Genomic DNA, 17,975 nt, shown 5'->3' on the forward strand with positions numbered 1-17,975 from the left:
TCATCCTTTTTAAAAACTTGTAGTTTTATCGTAGTTTCCAAAAGCGTTAAACTGTTCCAAACTTAACGTTCATTTCAAATATGGACTCTTCATGTTAAGAACGCTACTATATAATATTTAAATCTGATGTAAATAATTATTTCAATTTTTATCTGTAATGTACGATGCTGCACGAAGACGAACTTGCCTGTAGTTTTTTAATGTGTAACCTTTATTCATTCAATTTGTAGGCAGCCCTTATCTTACCTATGATACCTTTCATTTCATAAAACAATCAATTATTTGCTTAGGAAGACACTATGAAATAAACTCTGCCTTCGTTTGCTAATGTTATAGAGTGTCTGGTCAGGTATAAAAATTGGTGTGTTGGGGGGAGGGAGGCATGGTTAGGCAAACAGAACCAAAAAATAGTATATTGACACAAACGTGGCAGCCGCACCCCTTCCAAACATAACTACGTCAATTTTTCTGGAATTAGGATAGGATCTTAGATAGGATCTTAGGATAAGTTGTATGCACACATAAAGAAGTACTGCAGATTGATACTTCCCCCCCCCCCCTCCCCCCTTACCCCACCCAAAGTTTTGTCATTGTTCTATTTTTCAGGTGCGAAAATTGGAGATGAAGGGGAAATTGGAAGTTATAATGTTAGATTTCAGCCCAGAAGGTATTTCCGTGACAAAGTGAAGACATATATAATGTGTGCTGTGGAGAATCAAGGCGGGCTATCAGATATTAGTGGCAGTGGTAAGTACTAAGTGTATTAATAACTCAAGTTTAAATTTTGTGATCACCATTTGAGAAATTGATGAAATCAAGAGACCTATTTACTTCAAACGATTGGGAAGATATAATAGGCGAAAGAGAATGCTAGCATTGCATTAATATGCAAACGTTTTTAATTAGCGTATTTTAGTCAATCATGATCTTCACTAGTGTATGACCTTGACATGACGATGAACCTTTGAGATATAGCCGAGTGAAGGTCATAGCACATTTAATAAGGACATGAGTTATATCATACTAGTTTTCCAAATTGATTCTGTGATAGTAAAAAGTACAGATGGGAAAAGAATCTATTATGGCAAAAATGATGCATCTGTTGCCCTCAGGGGATGGAAACTAATGCAATTGTTATGTTCAGGTCAAAATCTCCGAAAAATGGCAATTGCATGCGCACAGAAAAAGCGAATTTTTAATGGTCCAAATTCATAGTACAGCAAAACATGAATTAGGAAATATTTAATATTTTCTATATAATGTCCCATTTGTATGGTTGCAATCATTTACCACTATTTGCTTATTTCCACAGTGACTGATTGGCTGAAGATTTTCTTTATCCTGGACCAGTGTGATTCGCCGGGTCAGTTTCGCTGTCAGGCTCTAGCCAAGGTCTACAATAAGAATAAAGACCAGCCCCTGAGTGGGGAGCTCTCTGCTGACAAAGTACCAGGAGGATGGGTGGGGGAATACTGTAGGTCAATTCTTTATAAAAGCCTAGGCATGAAAATGTTTCAGTAGATAACACTTAATGCCATACATTGACAGATTTTATAACTTTTAGCACCATACATTGATAGATTTGAGAACATTTTCCGCTGTACATTGATAGATATAAGAACATTTACCGCCGTACATTGATAGATATAAGAACATTTACCGCCGTACATTGATAGATATTGCCATACATTTTACCAGATGTCTTAGGAATAAATAAAATTGCTTGATTACATTTGTAACATTCATGATGGTAAATAGAAACTGTTTGCCATTCGTTGTATACTAAGACAGAGATACTGTTTTTAGATTAAATATGAAAAGATTATACAATATATCACACTAAATTTGCAGGTGTGAATCAGAAGAGAACAAATTCTTATAAAGAAGAAGAAAGAAAATATTTACAAAATTTTGTAGGTATTGATCAGTTCATAACATCATATAAAACAACAGAGTTTTATCTGTTTTGAAGTTTGTTACAAAACCTGTTGTGCTTCCGATTTTTTCATGAAAGGACCCGTTACCAGATATCTACATGAACTCGGTCAGGGAAAGCTTTTTTTTAAAACAAGGTAAATATTTTAAAATTATTTTACAGATAAACTTTGATTTTCCTTGAATTACCTTGAAAGCTAGAACTTTAAGTTCTGTAAATTCTAAATCTGAACACTGTCCTGTTTTGCAGACTACTTCTCTAGTGACACAAACAAACTTATGACAGAAGGTATGTAGAACAGCGAGTCAGGTTTGGTGGTACGAGGTCTTGAAATCAACTATTGCTGTTTTGTGCTTTTTAAATGAATTTTCTTTTTACCAAATTCAAATGGACCAAATTCAAACAAGTTTGCCTCAAAACTAATATGTGACTAGATTAATAACGATAAACACACGATTAGGGTATCTCTAACTTAAAGGGGCTTGGACACAGATTTGAAGTTAATATTTTCTCAAATTTTCTTTAAAATGTCATGATTTATATGAAGCTAGAGCATTTTACGCCGAAATATAATAAAAACGCGTTCAGAAACTTCTTTTAGCTAGGAATTATTAAAACTACGAATTTGGGGACGCGTTTGATAGACACATATCCTTGCACTTTCACGAAGAAAACTTTATCCCAAATACTTAAGAAAAGTAGAAATTTCGTTGTGTACTAATGAAAATATTAAAACTATAATCCAGAAAATTTAGATTAGAAATGGGAGAAAGCAAATCCAACTCACCAGTATTGTAAGTCCGTGCTCAGTAATATGTGCAGAATTTAACAAATTGAACACACCCGGTGAAATGTAAACATTAACAATAGCAGAGCTCGTGCCCTGTTTATAAAAACACGTGTTTGACATGATGTAAAGAAGAATGTCGCTGTCATTAAATTCTAAGAATATTCAAGCAAGTTTAGTTCATTAAAATGGTTTTGTTCTTTGAATAAACATAAAAATTTAAAATGTAAACAATGCAAATGTGTCTAGGCCCCTTTAATAGAGTACGTAAAATTTATAAATAGATTATCAAATAATTGCATAATCAGCCTGTAGCTTTCTGATCTATATATGTAAAAATGCAAGGGCAATTTACAATGTTTCTTTTCAAAAAAGCCACAGAATATTATACCCAAAATAACTACTAAGGATTACAAACACCTTATTTTTCATAATTTCAAATTTCATTAAATTTTTGACTGAATAGAAAAATTTCCAGTTTTCAGATGTCCAAATGGATTAAATACAGTTTCACCGTCAAAACCTTTATATATATAAAATATGTGTTGACTTTTTATACAATTATCTTCAGGTAGCAACACGATTATAAATGCAACATTTAGACAAAGAGATGGTTTGAAGTATATGGACCTTAGGTGCAAGGTGGATGTGAACAAACTGGAAGTAGATGTTAGAAAGGTGTATGAGTTTTACATATTTTATGTGCCTTATCCGAAGTGGCCAAACGCACGCGTGATGCTGGCAGCCTTTGTGGCTGGGAAATCTCTGTTTGTGAAATCCTACAGAATCCGAATGTTTCCACAATTAAAAAGATTTCTTGATGTAACCAAAAAGAAATATTGGAAAGGTGAAGAAGGCCCTGGTGAGTAGTTTTTCAGTCTTCATTCATTAGATGCAGTTTTGCTACCAATATTTTTAATTATCATTGAAACTTGTATATTATGCATTTCATTAATGACATGTTTTAAAAACCATTGCTTGTAATTCGATTTTTGATGATAGACACTCTTCACTGCTTTTTCCCTTAAAGAAAATTCCTTGCAAATGTATGCAATGTTTTGCACAATTTTTAGAAGTCCTGTAAGCAGGGGTGGGGGTTGGGAGGACATGCGTTAAGCACCCATGAGCTGAAAGGATCGCCTTCTAATTAATGATTCACAGGGCTGGGATCGGTTTTCTTGTTTTTTTTTTTTGCTTTTTGTTTTGTTACAAAAATCTTATCAATTTCTGTTCCGGTTAATTACTTTAATCTTAACACATGCAGTAATTCCCTTTTTATAACTCTTCAGATGGTTAAATCATTTATATTTCTAGTCAATGCATATATTAAGTGTTTGGGATTTTAATAAAATTCAGAGAGAGAGAGAGAGAGAGAGAGAGAGAGAGAGAGAGAGAGCTGACATGAGGCTAAGACCCGCCTCCTATGAATATTGATTAGGTATTCCTAGTAGATGTCAAGTTCCAGATGGCTGCACTAAAAAAAGTTACTTCAGTTTTAGCTACTGAATGTAATCATGCATACTCAGTATATCGATTTTGAACAAATTTCAGTCGGATTCACTTCTTTTACGGCAAAGGTTAGAGCGTCTGCTCAAGAGTCTTATCCTTACGTCGCAGGTTCGAATCCACGGCGGGACGTTGAGACCAGTCCTTCGGATGAGACCGTATAAACCCGAGGTCCCCTTGTCGCAGTAGATGTTGGCACGAAAAAGATCCCTCACTGCTCAATGGCCCTGAGTGCCGAGTATAGGTATAAATTTGCAGCTCTCCAACTCTCCACCGGCAAGTGGTGGCGTCTCCATTTCAGCGAAAATTCTCGAGAGGGACGTTAAACAACAAACAAAATCTTCCTTTACGGCTTGGTAGAGGAATAGCAAAAGAGCAAAACTGAGATCTAAATTGCAGTTATTCACAGCGTAATATTTTGTACTGTAGAATAAAGACATATCATAGGCTTATATAACGTTATTCACATTTAAGCGATGAACTTATTATGCATGATTCTAAAATTCAATTTCATAACTTTACTTCATTACTTGTCATTTGGGAATATGTTACCTTAAAGCTGAACACGATTCGTAAAAGGAATGTGTCCGCCATATTCTAATGGTCTCTCGCTATATCTGAGGGCCCCTATATAAAGCTGCTCACTTAGTCACTGTTCAGCGTGTAATCAATCGCCACTGGTGTAGACGGACTTATGCTATACAGCACTCGGTAGCGACAAAAAAAAATAGCTGTGTACTTCTAATGCAGGAGAGTAAGATACCAAAGAAACTTACAACAGTTGCACAGGTCAGTACAGTATACAATCAAACACAAATACACGTTACTGCAATAAAATGTAAACAAAGGTAATGCAAGATAACCAGCACGAACACGGCTCGCCATTCCACGGCGATATCCTTGACAATAAAGCAGTCAGGTGTAACGAATGCAAAGAGTATACCCCGGTGCTGATATCGTAAAAAGTAATATCGTATGGCGTATGCCTATTTACGAGTCGTGTTCATCTTTAATTTTGAAAAAAAGAGTAGATTTTCAACTGCGAGTAGGTCCTTTTACAAGATCTACATGCAATAGATGAGAAGCCTTGCTGTATGTGAATATATTTCTGTTTCCTTCCAGGGAAATCTGCCTATTTTGAAATCTCTATCCCTCTTGATATCTGTGACACCCTGACGGGGGCCTTCCAGTGTCAGGCTAAGATCGTGGCGTCAGGCCTGTCAGAGAATAAGAAATACACAATGGTCATAGGGTGGTACCGCTTAAACAATAGACTGTTTACCACTAAAGATCAAGACTGTAAAGAAGGTAAAAGATAAAGATGTAGAAAGTTACCCACTATATTTATATATTTATCCATAACAGCACTGGTGTCCTTATATATATATATATATATATATATATATATATATATATATATATATATATATATATATATATATATATATATGTATTAAAACAATGGAAAAATCGACATGAGCTAATTTGAGTTTTATCTTTCTTGTAGATACTAAGGACACCAGTGCTGTTATGGAACCCAAGAGAGAAGAGGGAGAGAAACCTAACATTGGTTCTATCGCTGGTACTGTCTGTGGAGTGATCGCAGCGGTCCTAGCGTTTGCCGGATTTATAGCTTTAAGATTGTATGTGAATGAACAAGCTTTCTGTGATTTACTTTTGTTTTTTTAAAAAAAATAATGATTCCATGAAAACTTTTAACAGAAGATCTTAGTTACCAGATTAAAAGTAAATTAGTGTTACTAGTACCTTTCTAAAATATGACATACAAATAACTTTTTTCTTCCTTTATGTAAACTTTATGTAAATGTTTTATTGGGATTTTATTTGCAGAAAAATGATGAAGAAGGAAAAGGAAATAAGGGTAAGCAAGTACCTAATATAAAATATGAAATAAAATAGTAAATTTTTCTTTAGATGCTGCCCACCCCCCCCCCCCCCCACCCCCCCCCTTTACCCTTTTGATATCGTAAGGTCGAGCACTGGCAATTTCCGGGATTTGGACAGTTAGATAGCTTTTTTTTTTTCGCTTGGCAGATAATTGTTGGGAAGTTCCACCCCCCCTCCCCACCCACCTTTGGTCAGTTTAGGGTTGTTTTTTTTGGCTTGTCAGATTTTTTTGGGAAGTTGCCCCCCCCCCCCCCCCACACACACACACACACTATTTGTAACCTTTGCTGCGGGCCTGTGAATATGTCATCAAAGTAAAAAAAAGGAGGCATTTAAATGTCTCAACTGATAAATAACTACAATGTTAACTGAAGCTTAATTTTATAAAAAACAGGATGTGTTTTTGAAACACTGATTCCCCCGTATGGCAACTTATAGCAAAGGTTAAACTTTCTCAAATGCAAGTCAAATATGTTGGTACCCAAAGTAAGGTCCTGTCTCGAGGAATATACCTGTGAATAGGGCTGTATCAATATATCGATATATCGATACGTATCGATATTTAAGAATGTATCGTATCGAAAAAATAACTTCAATACGTATCGGATAGGCAGATTTTCTCATAATTCTTTGAAAAAGTTAGGAATTTCAATCACCAAGGGTTATATTTTTACTGTTTTGAATTAAAATTGATCAATAATGATATAATCATTAAGGAGATAGCACATCTTAGAAAAATATTACAAAATACAAAGACAACTTTATTTTAACATGTTGTTTCACAGTCATTTAAAGTTTGAATTTGAAGTGAAATTTGTAGAGACAGTGAGACAAGACCTTCGAAGTGGGTTATAAAACAATTAGTTTTTATAAAATTCATGCATTAAATGATTTAAAAGACTTTATCGATAGACTTGTTAAAGAATCCAATATATCGGATATCGCATTATAGAATATTGTATCGTATCGTACCGAATTTTTTTGCTCAATACACAGCCCTACCTGTGAAATATAAAAAAAGCCCTAGCAGCAACCATTGAAAAGATATGGAAAAGGTAAAAGTTTTTCAAAAGTAAGTCAATCATCAAGGTCAAGGTCAAATGGTCAAAATCAATGGTGCTCAAGGAAAGGCTTTCTCACAAGAAATACACATGTGAAATATGAGAGCTGTAGCACCATTTGTTCAAAAGTTATGACCAAGGTTAATGTTTTTCAAAAACAGGTCAAACTCCCAAGGTCAAGGGTAATGGATTACAATTATTGGTATCCAAAGGAAGGTCTTGTCACGAGGAATAAAAATTTAAATATGAAAGCCCTAGCACCAACTGTTCAAAAGTTATGTCAAAGGATAAACTTTTCCAAAACTAAGTCATACTCCAAGGTCTAGGTCAAAGTGTCAAAGTTGTTAGTGTACAAAGAAAGGAACTGTCACAACGATTACATATGTAAAGTTTGAAAGCCATAGCACCAACCGTTCAAAAGTTATGTCCAAGGTTAAAGTCTTCCAAAGTAGGTCAAACTCCTAGGTCAAGGTCAAAGTAACAAAATTGATGGTGTCCAAAGGAAGGTCTTGTCACATGAATTACAAATGTCAAGTATGAAAGCCCTACTATTAATTGTTCAAAAGTTATGGTCAAGGTTAAAGTTCGGTAAAATTTTGCAAAACTGGGTAAAACTCCAAAGTCAAGGTCAAAAGGTCAAATATGATGGTACCCAAAGAAAGGTCTTGTCACAAGGAATACACAAATGAAATTTGAAAGCCATAGCTCCAACCAATCAAGTGTTATTGGAAATATTAAAGTTTTTGCGGACAAAAAGACAGAAAGACGGACAGGGTACAAACTACATATATCCCCGAATCTTCTCCGAAATGGAAATCGTGCTCACACTATTTGGAGGAATAAAAGTCTATTTTTCTTTGTTTGTACTAATTGAAAACTCAGAAAAAGACTAAGTATGGACACCAAGGCACTGGTTGACTACTAAGCGATATGATACACATGTAGTTGATTGTTTTATATTATTTAATTTTTAATTGGAAGACTGCTTCTGTTGCAACCGCACTGACCACCATCTGTTATCACCAATTCATATCTAGGCAGAACGGCGCGCAATGGGAAAGTCATTTAAGAGTCTTGTGAAGACACCAAGAAATTTGTCTTTCAACAGTATTGGGAAAAATAACATATTAGATGTACTAGAGCCGATTAGGCAAATGGTCAGTTGACAAACGAGAATAACAGGTGGTGCCTTAGCAATTTTGTCTAGCTTATATACAAAAATACCTTAATCATATGGAAATGTAAAGGTTCTGGTTGTATATATAATATATAATTACTGATTCAAGACAGTGATGAAAAAATTTGATCTCAGTTTCTCAGTGTATAGATTTCCAGTTCGCAAAGACCAGTGACATGATAAAAAATAAGGACCAAATTTGATAACATATACTATTAGGTTTTTTATTGAGCCATTTTTGATAAAAGTAAAAAAATAGCCGTCTTAATTTTTTTAAATTGGTCTGTAGGCTACAAAAAAAAAAACAAAAAAAAAAAAAAAACAAAACAAAACAAAAAAAAAAAAACAAACAAAAAAAAAAACAATAGAGCAAAAATTAATTTCTGCATGCGGATAACCTCAGGCTGTAGTGTATATTCTCACTGATTCAGTCTAATAAATATTATAAATACAATAGTTTGCTTGTGTTTCTCCGATAAGTATTGTGGCTAATAGTCTATTTCACTCTGGGTGCCTATTTGGGAGAAATGGGAATTATGGTTACATGTAGCCGTGTTTCTCCATTGAGAATTTTGACTAAGAGTTTATTTTACTTAGGGCATCAATTAGGGAGAATTTTGACTAACGGTTCATTTTTTTTTGGACGTCTAGGAGGTAGAATTTTGACTAAAAGTTCATTTTACTTTGGGTGTCTAGGAGGGAAAATTTTGACTAACAGTTCATTTTACTTTGGGCGTCTAGGAGGGAGAATTGATTATGATGATTAGCTGGTTAGCTGTTTTTTCTCTGGAGAGTATAGTGGCTAACAATTCATTTTACTTTCGGTGTCTAGGAAGGAGAAGTGGGTTTGAAAGCAGGACCAGGACGTTTCAGTGGTCGAGGTCAAGGACGAGGTCGAGGGCGAGGTCAGGGACGAGGTCGCGGTCAGGGTCAAGGACGTGGACAAAGTCATGGAAGAGGAAGAGGGGAGGTGCGTTGTTTCTCTCATGAAGCTTATCTTTCTTCTTGCCATTAACAACACATAATGCCGTATTAAGACCCAGGCCATGACAAAAATCATTCAATCTCCTGCCATTCTTAAGTTTTGCTTTCTCATTATGCATGCCTTGTCAGCTAGCATGGCACAGATATTTATCTCATTCAAATGAGCAGCCAATTTTTAGGTCACATGAGTCACTCAGGTGACCTATTGCTATCCGTTTTTGTCCGTCGGCGTGCGTCGTGCGTTAACATTTGAACATTTTTAGCTTCTTCTCTGAAACCGCTTAACCAATTTCAACCAAATTTGGCATATAGCATCTATGGGTAAAGGGGAACAAAAATTGTGAATTTCATGGTCCCTGCCCTCCTGGGGCCTGAGGGAGTGGGGCTAAAACCACCAAAATTAATGCAATCTTTAAAAATCTTCTTCTTTACTCCTGGACATCAAGCAGTCAAACTGTTGGCATGATTGTAATAAGCATTGAGCCCTTTAAATTCATGGCCCCAGGGTAAGGGTTTCTGGTGCTAGGGTGGGGCTATATAGATCATATAGTGAAAGTGCATTATTTCTTTGAAAATCTTTCTTGTCTGCTCCTGGGTATTAAATAAAGTAACTAATATATAAAGTTATGATGAGCAAGAGTGCCTCTTCCAAAATTTTGAATTTCATGGCCCTAGGGTCAGGGGTTCTGGTGTTAGGGCGGGGCTCTATTGATTATATAGTGAAAATGCATTAATTCTTTAAGAATATTTTTCTCTGCTCCTGGGTATTAAATAAAGTAACTAAGTACATAGTTATGATGGGCAAGAGTGCCTCTTCCAAAATTGTGAATTTCATGGCCCCTGGGTCAGGGGTTTGGTGTTAGGGTGGGGCTCTATTGATTATGTAGTGAAATGCTTTAATTCTTTGAAAATCTTCTTCTCTGCTCATGGGTATTAAATGAAGTAACTAAGTACATAGTTATGATGAGCAAGAGTGCCTCTTCCAAACTTATGAATTTCATGGCCCCTGGGTCAGGGGTTCTGGTATTAGGACGGGGCTCTATTGATTATATAGTGAAAATAAATTAATTCATTGAAAATCTTCTCTGCTCCTGGGTATTAAAATAAACTAAGAACATAGTTATGGTAAGCGTGGCTGCCTTTTCAAAAATTGTGAATTTTATGGCCCCTGGGTCAGAGATTCAGTTGTTAGGGCAGGGCTCTATTGATTTTATAGTAAAATTGCATTAATTCTTTGAAAATCTTCTTCTCTGCTCCTGGGAATTAAAACTAACTTAGTGCATAGTTATGATGAGCATGGTTGCCTCTTCCAAATTTGTAAATTTCATGGTCCCTAGGTCAGGGGTTCTGGTGTTAGGGTGGGGCTCTATTGATATATATATAGTGAAAATACATTAATTCTTTTGAAAATCTTTTTCTCTCTCCTGGGTATTAAATAAACTAAGTACATAGTTATGATGAGCATGGCTGCCTCCGCAGAAATTGTGAATTTCATGGCCCCAGGGTCAAGGGTTCTGGTGTTAGGGCAGGGCTCTATTGATTATATAGTAAAAATGCATAAATTTATTCAAAATTTTCTTCTCTGCTCCTGGGTATTATTCAAACAAAGGAAGTGCATGGTTATGATAAGGAAGAATGCCTCTTCCAAAATTGTGAAATTCATGGCTCCTGGGTCAGGGGTTCTGGTGAAAGGGGGGGGGGGGGCTCTATTGATTATATAGTGAAAATGCATAATTTCTTTTAAATATTTTTTTCTACTACTGGTTGTAAAGCAAAGAAATAAGTGTATAGTTATGATGAGCAAGGGTGCTTCTTCCAGAATTGTGAGTTCATGGCCCCTGGGTCAGATGTTCTGGTGTAAGGGTGGGGCTTTATTTATTTAATAATATAGTGAAAATGCATTTCTTTGAAAATATTCTATGCTTGTGGGCATATTTGAGGCAAACAGAGTAATAATTTTAATATGCAAAGGTAATTTTACCAGAATTTTGAACATCTGGACCATGTAGTCAAGTGTTCTGGTCCTGGCCAGGGCACTATAGCTATTAACTTGTATTCTGCTGAGCAAAGTTATTCCCCTTTGCCATTCACCTTTGATAATTAATCACTGTAAACAATGTATTTGAAAGGTTAATAGAATACGAGAATTATGCAAGAATATTTATCATGTAATACAAAAAGTACTTTCATAGTTTTAATGATCAAGTAGACTTGGAAATAATAGATGAATAAAAATGAGACAAAAGTAACTTATCTTTTTATATGTTCTTCAAAGGCTAAGAGAGGCCAATGTGAGAAGTAATAATATGGGGTTAAAAAAATAGACATTTTGTTAATAGTCTGCATGGTAATAGTGATAAATGGGGGACAGTTAGATACTAGACCAATTATTTTGTTGATGCTAATCGTACTATTTTTCTTGCTTTTGAGCAACAAAGCTTCATTTATCAGTTTATGGATCCTCTAAATTGTTGTATTGTACTCAGGTGACCGTTAAGGCCCTTTGGCCTCTTTCTTTTTATTCATTTTTTTGTCCAAAAGTTTTCACAATTATGACAAGAATAATTCGCTTAAGTTTTATGCTACAAGTCTCGTAAGGTAAGCATTTCTTACCTTCCCTTCCAAACTGTATGGTTCCCTAACCCTCAATTGAATATTTAAATTGAAATTATTTAGAAATAACTATTTATCATTTTATTTATACGTGTTTCCAGCAATCCTCCAAAAGATATTTCAGTCTGTCTTTACTGCAATTGTCAGTGTACACGATCCAATATGGAATACCGATCCCGGTGTATTTTCATAATATTTAAATATAAGTTTGTTTGCTAACTGAATACCATACAGTTTCAAATTAAAATATCATGAACTCATAAAAATGCTAATAATCAAAACCCTGCCTCTCAAAATTCAAAAGTCATAAGTAAGATTAAACTGCTTAGGGTATGTTTTGCAAAGTAGGCCAAAGGTCAAGGTCAAGCGGATCGTAATGCTGGTATTTTTCATATTATGACAAACAGTGCACATGCTGAATAGCAAAGACTTGCCTCTTAAATGTAAAAAATATGCTGTAAATCGGCGCTATGAACTATTTGAAAAGTAGGTCAAAGGTCAAGGGTCTCGAGGTCGATAACCATGGTAATTTACAAAAGCCATAATGCCAAACAATATATCTGCAAAATATCAAATCCATGCCTAATATTATTTTCGAGATATAGGGTGTGACAGAGGGACAGCTAGACAGAGAAAGACAGACAGACACCGGGTAAAGTGATCCCTTAGTGCCGCTCTGCTCTGAGGGCGACACAAATATGTAATCACTGATCATTGAAATTTATTTTGATGTGTAGACTCTTCACATCTATTAGATTATCTCACAAAGATTTGATTTTGTTGTCTCCTACTCTAATCTATCCAATCCTATTTCAAAATAATTTGTACCAGGTATCGCCAAATTCCAAGTCTCAGAAAAATCCTCTCAGTTGCAACATTGAGTATTAAACATGTCTCTGAATACTCACTTCTATCCCTTTTTAAATGTACCTAAACATTTATTTTTGGACACAAAACTATTCTGATAAAACTCCCAACTCAGATGAATTAATTTAGTTCACGCAGATCTCTTTTAAGTATTGTTAGAAATCGGCTGATCAAAATTGAAAGAGATAATTTCGCCAGTGTGCCAGTACATTTTTCTTTGACCTACTTTTCAAAATAGTTCACAGAGTTAAACGGTATGTTTTTGAACATGTGTAAATCTGTGCTACATGTGCACTGCTGGTCTAAAGACATTATGAACAAGATATGTTTGTGAAACACTGATGCCCTCGTATGGTACTTCACTGCCAAGGTTAAAGTTTTTTTCAAAAGTAGATCAAACCCAAAGGTCAAGGTCAAAAGGTAAAAAATGTTGTAACCCCCCAAAAAGGTCAGGACACATGGAATACAAATGTGAATTACAAAAGCTCTACCTCCAACCACTCAAAATCTTTGGCAAAGGTTAAAGTTTGGCGATGTTTTGCAAAAGAAGGTCTAACTCCAAGGTCAAGGTGAAGAAGTCAAATGTTTTCGTATCTAAAGAAAAGTCTTGACACATGACATGTGATATGAAAGCCCTAGCACCAACCATTCCAATCTTATGGGCAACGTTGAAGTTTTTATAGACAGACAACCAGATTGAAAGACAAACAGACAGACGGACCAACAGACTAAAAATTTTATGTCCCGAATCTTCGATTACGGAGGAATAAAAATACCAGCCTTAGAGTAAACTTGACCTTGACCTTTGATCTACTTTTTCAAAAATACCACAAACAGGCTCAATTGAGCATTTATGATCAAAATTTGTCCGTTGTCTGTCGTTGTCGTAAACTTTTCGCATTTTCATCTCCTTCTCCAGAACCACTGGGTCCATTTTAAAAAACTTCCCACAAAGCATTCTTGGGTTAAGGGAATTAAAATTTGTTCAAAGGAACTGCCACGCCCTCTTTCAAGGGGAAATAATTAAGAATTTTTGTGAAAATTCGGTCGCATGATTTAAAAATCTTCCCAAGGACCATTGGGCAAGAAAAGATGAGACTTGCATAAAAGCTTCAATACATATTCTAAATTTTAGTTTGTTCATATCATAACCCCCGGGGGTAGGGCCTGGCCACAAGAGGGGGTCAAATTTTTAGATAGGAATATATTGGAAATGTCTTTAAAAATCCTCTTCTCAAGAACAGCAAAACCATGAAAGGTCATATTCTAATGGAAGTATCCTAAGTAAGTGTAGATTCAAGTTATTCCAATCATGACCCCTGAGGATAGGGCAGGGCCACAACAACAGAGGGTCATACTTTACCATAGGAATATATAGGAAATATCTTTAAAAATCTTCTTCTCACGAATAACTAGGCCATTATTAGTCATATCAATATAGAAGTATCCACAGGTAGTGTAAATTTAAGTTTTTTCAAATCATAACCCCTGGGGGTGGGATGGGTGGCACAGACACAACATGGGGCCAAAGTTTTATACAGGAATACATAGGAAAGAACTATATACGGTAAGGGCGTATTCCTGCCCCCATAATAGTCAAATTTTGAAAATCTCTTGAAATGAGAAAAAGTGCATATATTGTATAAAATAATCCAAATTAAGACAATATATTATGAAATTGGAAAAATTAGTTGGCTTTTCTTGTCTCTGTGACGTCACAAACTATTTGGATTTCCGTTATTTTTAAAATAGAGGCCAAAATGCACAGAGTTTGTTCAATTTTGACTATAGTATTTATAGAGCGCAAGCCTGCTCAGGTACCATATTCACATATTTCATTGATATTATCATTCTACACATTATATCAAAAGATCTAGTCTGAGCAGACCTGCGCTCGGTAATTTCCAATCAAAATACCGACGTAAAATACGCTATTTTCTCTCAAAATCATTGCAATTTGGAATTTACGCCATTTTATTGACGTCATATCTAACTAATGATGTCATAGTTGATAAAAATACTTAATGCTTTGAAGTCTGCAAATATCCACCTGGTTTAGAACATAATTAAAGACTTCTCCATCAAAGTTTTATTTTGGGGGCAGATACTGGCCACTACAGAATATAGTCCTTTCTTCAATAATATTCTTTTCAAGAGCAACTAAGCCATTATTAGTCACTTTGATATAGATGTATCCTCAGGTAGTGAAGAATTAAGTTAATTCAAATCATGACCCCCGGGAATAGGGCGTGGCCACAACAGGGGTCAAAGTTATACATAGGATTGGAATATATATGAAATGTCTTTAATTTTTTTCTCTCGAGAACAGCAAATTCCTGATAAGTCATATTATTAAAGAAGCATCCTCAGGTTATGTAGATTCAATTTTGTTCCAAATATGACCCCCATGGAATCGACATTGGATAAAAATGGGGGAACAACAGAGAGTCAAAGTTTTACATAAGAATATATAGGAATCATCTTTAAAATTCTTCTGCTCAAGAACAGCAAAACCATAATATGGGGGCATCCTGAGGTAGTGTCAATTCAAGTTTGTCTCCCCCCCCCCCCCCCGGAAACTTTTCAATACTGAACTGATTTCTGCTTTTTTCTAGCCAATCTGCTATGTGCGATGTGGCCTATGATGATCGGAATACCGAAATGGATCATACAATTTACAGTAAAGACAGACTGAAATCTCTTTTTAGTTACCTATGAATAAAAAAACCCAAAAAAAACCCAAACATTACTGATTATTCATTTCACGTCTGAGGGTTGAAGAATCATATTTCTATTTGATCGTCGCACTCAATGATAAATGTTTTTCTTTCGCTTTCGCAGTTTTAATTTTTCTAACCTGTAAAATGCAACTATAATACTGGTAAGCAAATAAATAGCTGTTTATTCATATTTCTTTATTGTCTCTTTGGTCCATACATTTCATTGTTGGAAGAGTCCATTTCTTAGGAAATCTTTCAAACAGATGGCTTTAAAAACCGGTTCTAACTAGTTTGTTGCTAATGAAGTGATAACGGCAATGAGTTCTCATAAGAAGTAAAGGAGAAGATATCCAGTGGATGTAAATATTATTCATTTATGATCCGGTTTCTTTGAAGACATTTTTAAGGAAAGTTTTTCTAAGCAGAGATATATGTTAGATATAGAGGATATTCAATGTTTTGTGGACGAATATGGAATTTATTTCACGAGTGGGACAGAATTTTTTGATATTTTCACGAGTGCGAAGCACGAGTGAAAATGTAAAAAAATCTTGTCTCTCGAGTGAAATAAATTCCATATTCATCTAGAAAACATTGAATTTTCTATTTATTACATTTTCTTTGATTTTTCCTTTGACTATCTTTTCGTAACACAGTGTCATATGCTGTGACGTCATAGTTGAGCGATTGAGACGTCATAGCTAAGCGATTGCGAGATTGAAAAACGTTGTAAACTTGGATTTTTAACAACATATTTGGAGAAACTTTGGTCTCTTATTCTCTGTCAGGATGGTTCATATACTCTCTATCTTATAACAGGCCAGGGAGTTTTTTTTAACACTCTTCGTGATGGGATGGAAAATCGAGAGTTTTGCCGCACATCTGATATTCTCACACTGTGAGAAAACAATTTTGTTAACCTTTCACACTGTGTTAGAATTTCACTTTTATTCAATTAATGAACTACAGTATTTCACTGTTGAAAATGTAATAAACCTTTTATTCTCCACTCGTCTTACTGTATATCTATTTTTAACTTATTATTTTTTAAGATACCCTGTGAAAGATATATATATATATATATATATATATATATATATATATATATATATATATATATATATATATATATATATATATATATATATATATATATATATAAAGCACTAAAAATGACGCCCTGTCTCCCTTCCCCAGGACAAAGAAAAAAGTTAAGAAGTCATAAAAACAAAGGAAATAGAAAACAAAAACGGCTAGCACCACAACTAAACTACCAAACACTATTTATTTACAATGTTACATGTTTAATTTGAAGTTTATAATCAGTTGTCAAGAAAGAAATCCGGACCGCTATGATATACGTCCGGTCCTAGGGTGTATTCTGGTGAAGTGCGATTTACATAATTGAACGAATTAATTATCGCTAATCAATTACGACCAAGAAGTAAATCGTATGCTGTCCTTTCTCTCAAAATAGCGTAACTTTACATGATAAAAAGAAACCAAAGAAAGATAATTTAGATGTATTATATATGTCATTTGGAAATGTTTTAGGACTGTTTATCGGATAAAAGAAATAATAAACAAAAATTTAAGCAATTTTTACATTTTTGTATATTATTTCTTTTTTTTCCGATAAACAGTCCTACAAACAAACAAACAAAAACAAAATTAATTTTGTTCAAATCATAACTCAAAATCAAATCAAAAATGTAAGCAATTTTTACATTTCTGACGTCCCGAAAATTTGACAATTTCTATGGTTCGTATCGGTGGTCATATTTAATGCTTTATATAAATTTCCATACTTGACCTTGTATCTATTTAGTAGATCCGACACTTAGGATATACAGTGTTGTTGGTTTTTGTAGTGCTTTATATATATATATATATATATATATATATATATATATATATATATATATATATATATATATATATAATCCATATCATTTAGGTCAAGAGAGAAGAAGCCAGTGCATCACAATAAACCTAGAGAAAATACAACAGAGAACTGAAACAGACACTCATTTTATTTGAAGTGCTGTTTATGATTAGATCCAGATTCCATACAGGAAACCCCTACAAGGCTCTATAACACTTTCTAGTATTTAAATGTACAATTATGATCTATTTGTAGATATATATGTATTCACAGAAATCTACTGAAAATATTCTTATAATGAAAAGAAATATAAATAATCATGGTATCATAAGACACATACTAATTACAAGTAATTGCACCCTTCATTTTACCTCGTGTGCATGAAATCAAATTCAAGAAAAATATGCGGGAAGTTTAATTACTATCTACAGAATTGTTAATCATTATTAAACATTGTGATGCATTTAAATTTTCATTTTAAGCATTGAGACACTTGATACCAAACGAAAGCTTTAGAAGCTTTAAGGGTTT

The 17,975-nt window shown here is 34.5% G+C and overlaps 2 protein-coding genes across 2 annotated transcripts; both read left to right on the forward strand.

Moving 5' to 3' along the window:
- Positions 1 to 2,035: 2,035 nt before the first annotated feature.
- LOC133203482 (uncharacterized) lies at positions 2,036 to 5,548 on the forward strand. Its single transcript, XM_061339260.1, has 4 exons — positions 2,036 to 2,072; positions 2,186 to 2,224; positions 3,295 to 3,585; positions 5,352 to 5,548. Exons 1-4 carry the CDS (start codon positions 2,036 to 2,038, stop codon positions 5,546 to 5,548), a joined length of 564 nt encoding a protein of 187 aa, XP_061195244.1.
- Positions 5,549 to 5,742: 194 nt separating this feature from the next.
- On the forward strand, positions 5,743 to 17,835 carry LOC133203811 (methyl-CpG-binding domain protein 2-like). The gene is made up of 5 exons (XM_061339596.1): positions 5,743 to 5,872; positions 6,081 to 6,111; positions 9,208 to 9,345; positions 15,681 to 15,720; positions 17,517 to 17,835. The coding sequence occupies exons 1-4, from the start codon at positions 5,760 to 5,762 to the stop codon at positions 15,684 to 15,686; spliced, it is 288 nt and encodes a 95-aa protein (XP_061195580.1). The 5' UTR covers positions 5,743 to 5,759; the 3' UTR covers positions 15,687 to 15,720; positions 17,517 to 17,835.
- Positions 17,836 to 17,975: the final 140 nt, after the last annotated feature.

Source organism: Saccostrea echinata, unplaced genomic scaffold, assembly GCF_033153115.1.
Source record: "Saccostrea echinata isolate AGI-Se365-2 ecotype Australia unplaced genomic scaffold, CSIRO_AGI_Sech_v1 ptg000051l, whole genome shotgun sequence".
NCBI lineage: Eukaryota > Metazoa > Mollusca > Bivalvia > Ostreida > Ostreidae > Saccostrea > Saccostrea echinata.

Excerpts from the sequence above, each read along its gene's own strand:
- LOC133203482 (XM_061339260.1), top strand. The coding sequence starts at position 2,036 with ATGAACTCGGTCAGGGAAAGCTTTTTTTTAAAACAAG. Across the intron at positions 2,073-2,185 it reads AAGCTTTTTTTTAAAACAAG|ACTACTTCTCTAGTGACACA; the intron begins GTAAATATTTTA and ends CCTGTTTTGCAG. Across the intron at positions 2,225-3,294 it reads AAACAAACTTATGACAGAAG|GTAGCAACACGATTATAAAT; the intron begins GTATGTAGAACA and ends AATTATCTTCAG.
- LOC133203811 (XM_061339596.1), top strand. The coding sequence starts at position 5,760 with ATGGAACCCAAGAGAGAAGAGGGAGAGAAACCTAACATTGGTTCTATC. Across the intron at positions 5,873-6,080 it reads GGATTTATAGCTTTAAGATT|AAAAATGATGAAGAAGGAAA; the intron begins GTATGTGAATGA and ends TTTTATTTGCAG. Across the intron at positions 6,112-9,207 it reads AGAAGGAAAAGGAAATAAGG|GAAGGAGAAGTGGGTTTGAA; the intron begins GTAAGCAAGTAC and ends TTCGGTGTCTAG.